Source organism: Rattus norvegicus, chromosome 1 (assembly GCF_021556685.1).
Source record: "Rattus norvegicus strain SHRSP/BbbUtx chromosome 1, alternate assembly SHRSP_T2T, whole genome shotgun sequence".
Taxonomy (NCBI): Eukaryota; Metazoa; Chordata; class Mammalia; order Rodentia; family Muridae; genus Rattus; species Rattus norvegicus.
Window position 1 is genome coordinate 163,774,169 of NC_141534.1, and position 13,843 is coordinate 163,788,011.

Below are 13,843 nucleotides of genomic sequence, written 5' to 3' on the forward strand. Positions count from 1 at the left end.
GATATTAGAGATAGAAATAATGTTAGTTATTAGGGATGGTAACAATGTTGGTTATTAGAGATAGTAACAATGTTAGTTATTAGGGATAATAACAATGTTGGTTATTAGAGATAGAAATAATGTTAGTTATTAGGGATAATAACAATGTTGGTTATTAGAGATAGTAACAATGTTAGTTATTAGGGATGGTAACAATGTTGGCTATTAGAGATAGTAACAATGTTAGTTATTAGGGATGGTAACAATGTTGGTTATTAGGGATGGTAACAATGTTGGTTACTAAGCATAGTAACAGTCATGTTTATCAGAGATAGTAACAGTGTTGCTTATTAGGGATGGTAACAGTGTGGCTTATCTCCTGAGTCCTCTAAAATTGGAAGGAATGCTTGTCAATCCCATAGCAGGTTTAAAATACAGAAGGTGGAAAACCAAATTTAAAAAAATGTATAACAAACAAATACATTCCTATGAGTCTCTAAAACAGGAGTAAAAGACAAGGACTCGGTGCATAATAAAGTTAGAAAACAAAAATCCGGAGCTGTGTAGTACTGATAGAGAAACAGGTAAATAGAGTCATGGGAAGATCAGGAAGTTCAGAAGTGACCCATGACCAGTAGCATGGGTCAAGGGTGAACAGAATGGAAAAGCACAAATGTCAGCAAACATGAGAAAGAATTGCTTAACATCCTTGATCATCAGGACGTGAAAATCCAAACACAGGGAAAGTCTATCTCAGCCCAGTCAAAATGGCCAACATCATCAAGATCAACCCAGGAGGGGCAGATGAGGTCAATATATTCAACATACAGTTTATTTTCTTCAGAGTATAAAAATAAACCTCTAAAAATAAGAAAATGGAGAAAAGAAAATAATAATAGAGAAGATAGAGGAAAGGAAACTCACGCCCCATTGGCAGGAATGTGACTCAATGTTGCCACAATGGAAAACAGTATGGAATGACGTCAAACAACCCCATGAGAAGATGCCCCAAAGAACGCTATCCATTGTACCACAGAGATGCCTAGCCAACATGCTTACTGCTGCACTGTTCACAATAGCTACATTAGGAAGCCAGCTTACTCCATCAAGAGATGAATAGATAAAGAAAATGTATCTTATATAATGGAGTCTTATTTAGCCATAACAAAGAACAAAATTACATTATTTGCAGGGAAATGGACAGGACTAAAGAAAATAATATTAAGTAAAATAAGCCAGATTCAAATACCTTATTTTCCTGATGTGAAGAATCTATTTTTTTTCCCTCAAATGATATAGAAGTAGAAAGGTATCTGTTTAGGAACAAAGTGGGGATCAAGGCTAGAAGGGAAAGAAAAGGCGCTGAGTGAGGGGAATGGGATTAAAGTACACTGGATGTGTGTGAAAACGGGAAAAACAAAAGACTAGGTTTGGCTCTCAATATTCAAAATTCCAAAGTAACAGAACTGTGATCAAGCTAAATTTTGTTTCTCACTCACTTGTTTAAAAAAAAAAAAAAACCCTGGAGGCAGATTATCTTGGTCTGCAGGCTGATCACAGCATAGACACTTAAGAGCCACTGGCCAAGACTCAATCACAGATGAGCCTGCCCCAGGGCTAGGGTCATGATTGCTCCAGGGAGACATGTGCCCAGCTAGGTGTTGAGAATTATGTTAGCTACAGAAGAGGAAAGGGTAGATGGGCCGTTGGTAGATAATTAGAAATGCTTTCCTTACACCCTGTGCATATTTAGAAATGTCATACTCTATAGAGAGAGCATCATGTGTCATCAGAGGCATGCTTCAGAAACTAAAACTAGAGAAAATGCCTCAGTGTATTTAGAAAAACTATGCTACACTTCTACTCCATACTCTGTGCAAAATAAATTTAAATAGTTTTAAACATCCAAATGTGAAAGTACTCTGAAATTAATAGAAGAAAGTATAAGCCAGTTTTAAATATCAAGAAAGAGTTACATAAGACCCTAAAAGGCACAAACTTGGACTTAGAAAACTAAATTATTAGACTAAGTAAAATTTAAATTAAACCCTCTCAAGAAAGGGCACAGTTTGGGCAAAGCTAGAGAGGATGGCACATTGAAAGGAGATTCTTGTGACCTATAGGATCCCAGTCCTACTCAGGTATCATAGAAACAGCTATGGCAGGAGGGATCATCCAACCTGGAGGCTATGGCCATACACAGAAGAAAAAAGATAATCGGGAATAAAGAAACCATGTAGGTATGTGTGAGAAAGACAGGGGCTGAGGCCATTCAAATAAGACCCTTCATTTGGTCGGTGGGAAACTGAGGCCCCAGGGTAGTGTGAGTGACAAAGACACTTGAGATCTCAAGATATAGGATCAGCCTGTCAACTGTGAAACCAGGTAAAAACCTGGGTCCATGCTGGTGAGCAGAGAGTGTGAATTTCCCTCCTTTATTTGATAAACATTTATTAAAGATTTGATAAACATCTGTGTCAGTTGCTATGCTAGGCACTAGGGATACAGAAATGAAAAAGACATGAACACTACACTTAAAATTGTGTTGGTGGAAAGAGGGACACGTAAGCATGTACACCTAAAAATCTGTGTTCAGATTCAGACTGAGCCCAGGGGAGATGCATTAGCCTGAATGGTCAAAAGCTGCACCCTGGGGCTGAAGAGATAACTCAATCAATAAAGTGTTGGTCTTGCAAGCACACGGACCCAAGTTCTATTCCCAGAACCCAAGTTAAAAATGCCAGGAAAAGTGGGCACCGGGATGATGGCCCAGCCAATAAGAGCCTTTGTTCTTGTAGAGGACTGTGGCTCAATTCCCAGCATCCACACAATGGCTCATAGCAATCTGTAACCCCAGTTCCAGGGAATCCAATCCCCTGCCCTCTTCTGGCCTCTGAGGCACCAAGCACACATGTGATATACATGCATACATGTAGGCAAAACACTTATATACATAAAACATATCTTTTTAAATGTTATGCATGGTGGAACAAGCTTTCAATCAAAGCCCTAGAAAGGAAGAGACAGAGAGATTCCTGGAGCTCAATGACTAGCTTGCCTAACTTACTTGGCAAGTTCCAGGATATGAGAGGCCCTGCATCAAAAAACTAGGAGGTTAGCACCAGAGGTTGTCCTGGGGCCTCCATATGCACCTACATACACCTGCACACATACACATATGCCCATGTACTCATGAGCCCACGTGTGCGCATGCAGACATCACACACACACACACACACACACACACACACACACACACACACACACGGTGAGGAGGGGTAGATAAATTCTGGACCACCCTGCTTCCTATCTTTGAGGCCTTGGCTAAACTGCCGATCTATTCTGTCTGTTACAACAGTGGAAACAGTGCCACCTCATAGGCCCACAGTGAGAATTCAGTCAGTAAACAGTGGAGCCTCTAAGGGAACCCTGGGTTGCACTATGGTACCACAAGTCTCAGTGTCTAGCCAAGGCCTCATATACTTTGCAAAATCAAGATAACATTGGTCAACCAAAGGAAGGGGGGCCCAGCCTCTGTTCCCTCACTTATGCGCATCTCTTCGTGTCCCAGGCATCCTGCACAAAGGGAATGGAGAGAACCAGTTCGTGTCCCAGCAGCCACCAGTCATCGGCAGCATCATGGGCAATGGGCGCAGGAGGAGCATCTCCTGCCCCAGCTGCAATGGCCTCGCGGATGGCAACAAGCTCCTAGCACCCGTGGCCCTCACCTGTGGTTCTGATGGGAGTCTCTACGTGGGAGACTTCAACTACATCCGAAGGATCTTCCCCTCTGGAAATGTCACCAACATCCTGGAGATGAGGTATGTAATGGATATCATCCCCGTGATTCCTTGTAATGTCCCTTGACATCATGGGAACCCAACAGCCTTACCCATGGGGACCAGAGAAGGAGGACAAGACAGAGCTGCACCTGCCAGACACTGGGACTTTTCACTTCCCAGATCTATTAGTTGCTGCCTCCCTGTGCTCTGTGAGGAAGACAGAGTTGTCCTTCATGTCCAGAGGTTGTAGGAGGCTGCTAAGAGCTGAAAATGACTCTCCCCCAGAGCCACCAAACCTTTTTTTCTGCATTTGATCAATAGAATCAGTTACAAGAGTCTTTTTGTAAGAACAAAGGATTCACAGCAAGCAAATGTCACCAAGTTCAGTCCTGTTCCTTAGTGTTCCTCAGAGACCGTTACCTCAACCGGCCAGGGTTGAGATAAAATGAAGCCCAAGGCTGATGCCAGCCAGGCCTCTCAGCTCTCTCGGTGGAGCAGAGCAACAGGGAGAGATCCTTACTCCTGACCATGAGCAATGAAGCACAATGCCCATCAGCTGGGGAACAACTCTTGACTTTGCACTTTCTCCTATTTCCCTGAGCCAGATCTCTTTAGAACCCATGAGGTGGGTTCTATGCTTAAAGGGAAACTGTACTTCAGAGACAGGGGAGCCCTACTCTCAATTTCAGAAGAAATTTCAGAAAGTTTTTGATAGCTATCTTAGAGCAGATAATTCACTCATATCCTGGTTTGGAACACATGAGCAAGGCACGATTTGGGATGGAAGGGCAGTAGGGCTCCTACTGTTAACCAGTGTGATGGGTCTGTAACGTATCCCCTCTTGTCAACCTTTGGCAAAAAGGGAAAGCAGGCCCAGAGAATTTAAAGCACATGCTCAAAGTCCAGCATCTAGAATGGCGAACCCAAACCTAGAAGACAGTGACACAGCCCAGTCACCTGGCATAGTGAGAGCCATTCCACCTTGTAATGTTATTCTCTGCTGGCTAAGTCCTTATGCAGCTCACACAGAAAAGGAGGCAGAGCATGCTGACTGGCTGTCACACACCACTGCCCTAAGGACCGTGAGGATCCATCCCCACACAGGTCACCCGGGGAAGCTCGAGGAGGCTCCCATGTTGTGGGCGCCTAGGAAATCACACATCAGGCTGGGCGAGATACCTGACTCCAGGAGAGTATTCTTTGCCCTTTCTCTCTGTTACGAGGTTAATGCACAGGCACTGGTCAGGGAGGAAGGGCCCCTCGGCTATACTTGCTTCAGTCAGATGAACATAAATGAGTCAAAGGAGCAAAGAAGCAAGGGGTCAGCTCAACGTAGCAGAGAAGCTGTGTGACTTTGAGCAAACTTTTAAATTCTGGGCCTCCCATTTTCATATCCTCCAAATAAGACATCCTAGTTTCTCTCTCTCTCTTTCCCACTACTGTTGAGGATTGTGTGTGAGGGGTTTGGAGGAATAAACAAAACCACGGAAGAACTCAGTGTGTTATCATCCTGACATATCTTCTGCCAGCCTTTTCCTGCTGGTCTTTGTCTCTGTGTCATCCCCTCCCTAATTACACTCACTCCCCAGTCCCATGCCTTGGTTTGAGTAGGCTCTTGGTAGGCTCCCCACATTTTGAAGACTGTCATAGAGGAGCTTGCATGCGGAGACCAGAAGCAGCAAGCCTGTATCTCTCTGGGTGTATGTCTGGGTGTATGTCTCTTCTGAGCCCCCACTGAAACAGCACACTGTGTTAGGCCTGTCTCTTCCGGAGTCAGCGGTACGGTGCAGGTGGAGCCGGGCCTCCTCTGTGATATGTAGCTGCTTGTAAGTGAACTCACTGACAAGGAGTATCCAATATAAAATGTATCAGTGTCATGGCTGCCAAGTCCGTATTTATTACAGTGTTGTACAGTACCATTGCTGTCAAGTTTTCAGCTGCTAATAATGCTTCTAACCCTGCTGCTAACACCTCGTTCTTTCTTCTATTCCCTGCTCTCCTGTCTTCTGTCAGAAATAAAGATTTCAGACATAGGTAAGCCAACCAGTGGAGAATTTCCTGCCTCTCCCCTGCCTTGTTGCATGCTGTATGGTAAGCCACACCTGTCAATTTCAGATGGCTCAATGACAGAGGAACCCTGTGTGGCTAGAAGCTGATGGGAGATAATCAGTGCAATTAGGACACCCAACTCCTAGTGGTGGGGAAAGTGGCAAAGACCGGAATTCCTTGTACCGGTGGTAAAGTGAGACACTTGTCCTGTAGTCTATAGATGTGACAGACTGGAGTAATGGGGGAAATATGTGAGTGGCAGCACCTGCTTAATTGTTAGTCTAACACATCATCTAGACCATTGGGTAAGTTTCTGGCTGTGGTGGGAGGTGCTGACACCGGTGAAGAGTATGAAAATAGGTAGGGTCCGGATGGATCTCGAAGTCAGAGCACCTGGAATGGCAGGCTGCCCTGCAGAGGCTCTTCCAGGCAGGACATCCCAGTGACTTCATGCAGGCAGCAGTCCTCACGCAGAACCGTGTCAGCATGTAGATTTGAAAAGTGAGGATGAGCAGACAGAGCTATGGTTTGCACAGCCACAGGGGTGACTCTCAGCTGTCTGCGTCAGACTCAGACCAAAATGGTGCCAGGAAGTCCTATAAAAGAAGTCTCTTGGGGATAGTGAGGGGACAGACAAAGCCTGAGCCAGCAGTCATTTCTGAATCCACTCCTGTATATAGGTGGGTATGTGTATGTGCATATGTTATTTTAAGTAATAATTCATATGTGCGGAGTACCTGCTGCATAACAGGAGCTAGGCAGTTCACATGAATACCATCTTATGTGATCCACCCTGTGAGACAGATGTCTGTGATTATTTCCAGTTTACAATGAGAATGCTCCCTAGAGGTATAGCCCTGAAATAATTGCTTCATCTCTGAACTTTCATTTTTATCTCAAAGTTATTAAAAATTACCGTAAGGAACAAAAAGGATCTCTGCAAACTATTCAGCCTTTTCAGGCACAGAAAGAGGTCCCCAAAAAAATGCTATGAAAAGACATGTTAGCAGTGGTTGTAATAGCTGTTACAATCGCTATACATGGGTTTCCTAATTAGCATATTACAATTTGTTATAATTATAATAAGCATGATGATAAGGTGCCCCCAAAAGGGTAACTGAGTCCTCTTACAACTAAGGATGCATATAAGAGATTGGGACCAAAAGTAAAAACCAGGAGGAACACCAGTGATCAAACCTTAAATGCTAAGCTGCTAGCAGAGTGCTTGTTTAGTATTCTTGAAGAACTGGGTTCAGTTCCTAGCACCACAGAAACTGGGTAGAATGCTCCAGTCCTCGAATCCCAGTACTTGGGGGATAGATAGAGGAGGATCACAAGTTCAAGATCACCCTTAACTACCTAGTAGGTTCAAGGTCCCCTAGAATATACATAACCATGTCTCAAAATTCTAAAAAAGGACAAAAAAGCTGCCATCTATTAAACATCTCGATTTTTATGGGAACAGACACTGTGTGCAGAGGCTTACATTCAGTTGTATAGTTTTTATCTTTAAAATGACCCTTTGAAGTAGATGTGATTGCCCCACTTCTCAGATCAAGCATAGAGACTCAGCAAAGCAATCTGCCCAAGCAAATGTAGTAAGTGGGTAGAGTGGTGTTTGATCCTTTGTCTCTCAGGCTCCAGCACCCACCTCTGCCTGCTGGTGGGAACACATGAACTAGTTCCTGGCAGGGTAGCATCCAAAGTGGTCAAACGAGGCTCCTTGCTCAAAGGAGATCTTACTCTGGGACCAAAGGAGGTTTCTCCCTCAGAAATAGAGAAAAGATTATCTTTCACCACAAAGAGACCCCCAAGTTCCCAATCTCTACCTAGAACATCCCCACTTCTTCCCAAAGTGGGAAGGTTGGCTTCAACTCACTAACTTCAGGAATGCTTCCACAGCCAAGGTTTCACTCCCAGAGCTAGAACACAGTGTGAGGCCTTGGAGTTCCCTGCAGCAAGTTTCAGAGTAAGGCTGTGATCTAGTTATGCATCTGGCCCCGTTCAGGGTCCTAGCCATCAAAATTGGATTAGACACAATCCTTGGAGCCTGAAAATGCTCCCTGTACGTGGACCTGGTCCTGGGGCCTCTGGGGCCTTAGCCACAGGCCTTCTTCCATCACGTGCCTATATGTTTTGCAGCATATCCATAGGCCTTAGAATATGGTACTAATGTGCCTAGGAACTATCAGAAATACCAAGTTCTGCACTATGGAACTGACATCTGCATTTTGGTAACGTCTTCAAGAGTATCCCCTGCACGTTGAGGTCGGAGACACTCTGCTTAACTCCCAAGTCTGGCTATACCTAGGATGCACCTGAAGAGACCTCAAAGGCAGAGCCCAGCCCCTTCAAGTCATGCTTGTTCAGGCCACTTCTTCTAATTTCCAGATGATTCTGATCTATAGAAGTATCAATCTGAGATCACTAGCAATAGATGCTTCCTGTGTTTCCTCCAGCGACAAAGCCAAATTCATTCATTCATTTATTCTCGCATAAGTTCAGCAGAACTTTTCAGAATCTGTGTAGTGGGATCATTTAGGACTTGAAGTCAGTCCCCTATCCTAGAAGCATTCAAGAAGGTGCTCATAGCAGTGGTGGCGGTGGCAGTAGCGGTGCTCACAATAGTGGTGGCAGTGGCAATGCTCACAGTAGTGGTGGCGGTGGCAGTGGCCGTGCTCACAGCAGTGGTGGCGGTGGCAGTAGCGGTGCTCACAATAGTGGTGGCAGTGGCAATGCTCACAGCAGTGGTGGCGGTGGCCGTGCTCACAGTAGTGGTGGCGGTGGCTGTAATTTATTTATATGGGTTTTGCCTGTATGTGTTCCACATGCATGCTATGTACTTGGAGGTCAGAGGGAACATAGGATCCCCTAGAACTAGAGTTACAGGTGGATGTGAGCTACCATGTGGGTGCAGGGAGTTAAAGTCAGGTCCTCTGGAAGATCAGCTAGTGTCCTCAATTGCCAAGCCATCTCTCCAGTCCCAAGTTCAAGACTTTATCGAGGAAACAGAGAACAGAAACTGAAAGTACCACAGACACTAGCAGCAAGATCTGCCACAACTCCTGGGAAACATGAGGCTACAGTGTGTTGTAACCGAGAAGCAGGGGCAGGAATGGTGGTGCAGGTGAGGGAGTACCTAGCTGAATCTCCCGAGACAGGCAAGTCAAAGGGGCCCTGGAGCTTCCTTGCAGCCGATGCTTTCAAGGACTGCGTGTCTTGCAGCAGATCGCCGGGCCTTCAGGCTGCAGCACTGGTGTGTTCAGGGGACAGTGGCAGCTACGTGGGGAAATAGAAGTAGACTGGAGCGAAGCACATGGAGATTGAAATCCACTCAGCAGCTGTGAGCCTGCTCAGCCAGTCATCTCTGTCCATCTCAGTCCTCTTACATGGAAGATGACGGTCCCCACCTAATGTGCTAGTTACTGGGGAACTGAGGCCATGTGTGTCAAGTCCAGACACACAGACTAGGCCAGAATCCACATCTTCCATCATCAGATACATCCTAATCCATGGCATCAGCTCCTCAGCTCCATCCCACAGGCTGCCGGGCAGCAGCCAAGGGAGGGCCCAGAGGGAGCAGAAGATACAGTGCAGCCGCCAGTGCTGGCTGGCACAGGAGGAATTGTGGAGCCAGGGGTGTAGTTCACGGTACAGGGCTTGCACAAAGCCCTAGGTTTGATCTCCAGCACCCAATGAAGCCAGGTTTAGTGCTGCGATCCCAGCACTGGGGAGGCAGAAGCAGGACACGTTCTCAGCTACGTGGTGAGTTTGAGGTTCAGCCTGGGATAAAGGAGTCCCTGTCTGAAAATCAAACAGATGTGTGTGTGTGTGTGTGTGTGTGTGTGTGTGTGTGTGTGTGTGTGTGTGTGTGTGTGCTGTGTGCGGTGTGTGTCTGTATGTGTGGTATGTGTGTGTGGTGTGTGTGTATGTGGTGTGTGCGTCTGTGTGTCTGTGTCTCTGTCTGTGTCTGTGTGTCTACAGGCCCATGGATGAGCAGAGCAGAGACCTAACCACTGGACAACTGACAATCACAACTATTTCACTGACTCACCCCAGTTAAATATTCACCTTCTCCACTCACAGCAAGCAGTTTTCCTCCCACGCTGACTACCTTATAAGCATAAGAGCAACTCTAACTTTTATAGGATCTAGGACAATCCTGGCAAAGGCCACCATCTCCTGGAATTCACCCACTTGAGAAGCCCCACGTGAGTGCCACTTCTCCAGGGCAGTGCAGGGCTATGTGAGCTAGGAACTCAAGGGGCTAATCTAAGTGGACAGGGCCCTCCACCATACTCCCTCGGGGTCCTCTCTCTGCCAAGGTAGATAACACCAGTTTATCATGAGTGATGCACACCAAAATGAAATAGTCCCCCTGCCTTCTGGCTGTCATGGGGAAGCTGGGAGTCCGGGATGCTCCAGCACGATAGAGCAGGATCTAAGGTCACTGTGTTTTATTAAGCTAGGATCAGGGTTGTCTGGGAAGATTAAATTTGTGCCACCTTCTAAGTCCCAAGGGAACATTTCAAGATAAACAGGACGTCTGTGCTATTACTGCCAGCCCCATGAGAAGGGGAAGCAAAGCTAAGTGATTTTAATGCAAATACCACCTAGATAAACTGAAAATGGACATGTCATCTGCTTAAGACAAGCCGCTCTGAAGGGCTGGAGGCTGTAAGTCAGGCACTGGAAACGCAGACTGGATAAAAATCGAGATGTCTCCCCGTAACGTACTGAAAGGAGGTATGAAAGACATAAATGGCCAGGCCTGTGCTTGGTGTAAGTCATACGATAGGATGAACCCCAGCCCACAGAGGAAAAACAGTTTGCCAGAAAAGGTCCCTGAATAGATGACAGAGAAAGGGAACAGAGCAGAGGAGTGGGTAGAGGCAGGACCGGATGCAACAAGGGGCCTGGTATGGGTGTTGCTAGTGTGGGATGTCTGAGAGGAAGGGACCGAGCTGCATCTGGCTTAGAAAATCTGTGCTTCCTCTGAAAGAGGGGAGAGCATTGCAAACTGAAACACAGAAATAACCTAGTGGGGTGAGCAGATCAGAAAAATGGTCTGAGGAAGAGGATCCTGCCCTCGTTCATTAGGAGGCAATGGGATAGCAGTATGGGGCTGGAGAGGAAGTGCCAGTGCAGAACAGCAAACAATAAGAAAGCCTCGGGTTTGGACATCCGGCTCTGGCCCAGGGGACACTACCAAAGCATGGGGTGTTTCTAATCATGAGAAGTCAGGGCCAGACTAAGAGAACATGGTCCTATATACAGAGAGAGAGAGACAGAGACAGAGAGAGAGACAGAGACAGAGACAGAGAGAGACAGAGAGAGACAGAGAGACAGAAAGAGACAGAGAGACAGAGGGACAGAGACAGAGAGAGACAGAGAGAGACAGAGAGACAGAGGGACAGAGACAGAGAGAGACAGAGACAGAGAGAGACAGAGACAGAGAGAGACAGAGAGACAGACAGACAGAGACAGAGACAGACAGAGAGACAGAGAGAGACAGAGGTGTGTGCACACACACAAATACACAGAGAGAGAGGTACATACACACACACACACACACACACACACATGCATGCACATACACAGTGCCTCAAGCTTCATGTATAATAAACACTAGTTTATAAAATTAAGTTTTTTCCAAAGGACCCGGATTAATCTCTATGCTTGATAAGTGTATAATATTGACATGTTGTTTGAAGACAATATTGATATGATCAGACCACACACAGGAGCTGAAAATTGACATCACAGTGGGCTCCCAGTGGTAAGCCCAGCCTCTATGTGCTCTAGACTTGGAAGAAGTTATAATCAATACCCCTGCGTGTAGGATCTGTGCTTAGCAGGAGATGCCTACCAGAAAGTCATCGCCAAAGGCAAGCACAAGCGTCACCACTCAGCAGCAGACGTGACTGCCGAGTACCTCCTGTGTGTCATGCATCATACTACATGTGAGACACATGTGGTCTCATGTGAATAGTCCCAAATCTAAGTAAGCACTCACACCACCATCCTGTAGATGAAGAAAGCTGGAGGCCCAGGGGCCCAAGTTTCATACCCCACAGACTGATCTGGTTTCAGGCCTTGGGCATTTTCCAACGGAAATATCCCTTTCACATTTCTGCATGATCTGACTTCTTTCCTGTTACCAGAGCCCAGGTTTTATGGCTTTCTTCCAGAAGCAGACCCAATCAGTGCTGCTCCTCTGCTCTCTTTCTTTTCATTGAGTTTGCTGCAAATTAGAAAGTGATCCTACACCTCATTTATATGCCTGCAGGACAGAGACACCTAGGCTCCTGAGTAACCCACCCTTAGGAATGCCTGGAAATGGGGTAGCCACTGGTAATAGGCAGCTTTAGCCAGTGTCTTATCTGTCAGTCCCAAGACGGTATTGGAAGTCACTATAAAAACCATAGAAAGAAAGGCTTGTTTTAAACCCTTGGGTTATTGTTTAAAGTCAAGGACCTCCATGTTCCTATCTTGGGTTTAGCAGGTCTCCTAAGACAAGATTCAGTGATAATTTTTTATGTGTTGAACTAGAGAGATGGCTCAGCAAGGAAGCTCACAGGCTGTTCTTCCAGGGGACCTAGGTTCAGTTCCCAGCACCCACATGACAGTATGTACTGCCCATAGCAGTCTATAATTCTATTTCAATGGATCTGATGCCCTCTGCTGGCCTCTGTGGGCACTGCAATATACAGTTCACATGTGTGCCTGTAGGCAAAACACAAATAACACATAAGAGGTGGGGGAAGTATATGTTTAGCATTCGATGTAGGCAATCATTAGCAAGAGGCCTGGTGGGTTTTTTGGTGTATGATGTATGTATGTATGTATGTATGTATGTATGTATGTATGTATGTATGTATATGGTGTGTATACGTAGGCATATAGAAACCAGAGAACAACCTTAGATGGTACCATATACCCTTCTTTTCCCTTTGAGCCAGTCTCTCGATGGCCTAGAGTTCAGCAAGGAGCATAGGACAGCTGGCCAGTGAGTCCCAGGCTTCTCGCATCTCTGCCTCGTAAACACTGTGATTGCAGACATGGCCTCGCAGCTGGCAGGGGTGGGTGGGTGGGTCGGTTGGTTGGTTGGTTGGTTGGTTGGTTGGTTGGTTGGTTGGCTGGTTTTGTCTTCAACATGGGTTCTCAGTATTGAACTCCCAGTGCTTGCAAGCACCCTACTGACTGAGCCATGTCGCTGGGCTAAGAAAAGGGTTTTGCATTAGTAACTGAAAGGGGAGAGATCATTAGGCCAAGCTCGCAGGTCACAATGAAGATAGCATCCTCATTAGAGCATTTTGCTGAGATTCCAATGGGTTAGGGATTCATGTTGTATATCCCCATCCAAGTAATAAGCAGGCCCAACCCTTCTTAGTTCTGAGGTCAAATGAGACCTGGCATGTTCAGGATGGTATATCATGCTGTGCGTCTCTAGTTATGTGATGGAGAGAAGGAAGTGCTCATGCTAGCCCTAACTCTCTTGCAGTCACAGCCCAGCACACAAATACTACCTGGCTACAGACCCCATGAGCGGGGCCGTCTTCCTGTCTGACACCAACAGCCGGCGGGTCTTCAAGATCAAGTCCACCACCGTGGTGAAGGACCTGGTCAAGAACTCCGAGGTGGTAGCAGGGACTGGTGACCAGTGCCTCCCCTTCGATGATACTCGCTGCGGAGACGGTGGGAAAGCCACAGAAGCCACGCTCACTAATCCCAGGGGTAAGGCTTTGCTTTTACAACAATAACATTTTACTTGTCATTAACATTGTGTCTGTCTGTCTGTCTGCCTGTCTGAGTGTCTGTATGTTCGTATTTGATATAAGTAATCATCAGAAAGAGGCCTAAGAGAGAGGGGGTAAAAGTGTGTGTGTGTGTGTGTGTGTGTGTGTGTGTGTCCTCTTGCTAATGATTGCCTAAATTAAATACACACACACAGTTTGCGTGTGTCTCTGTAGTGTGTGTGTACACAGAGGAATTGTGATAATTCTACCTGCTGGGAACAACCCCAGTTAACA

The 13,843-nt window shown here is 46.1% G+C and overlaps 1 protein-coding gene across 15 annotated transcripts in view; it reads left to right on the forward strand.

Annotated features, from left to right (window-relative positions):
• Tenm4 (teneurin transmembrane protein 4) overlaps positions 1–13,843 on the forward strand; it is a 700,311-nt gene that overhangs the window by 638,606 nt on the left and 47,862 nt on the right. For 12 of the 15 annotated variants that reach the window (XM_087558479.1, XM_087558500.1, XM_087558515.1 and 9 more), the window contains 3 exon segments: positions 3,551–3,800; positions 5,775–5,795; positions 13,315–13,547. In XM_087558479.1, coding sequence (XP_087414605.1) covers positions 3,551–3,800; positions 5,775–5,795; positions 13,315–13,547 — 504 coding nt within the window. 15 annotated transcript variants of the gene reach the window in all.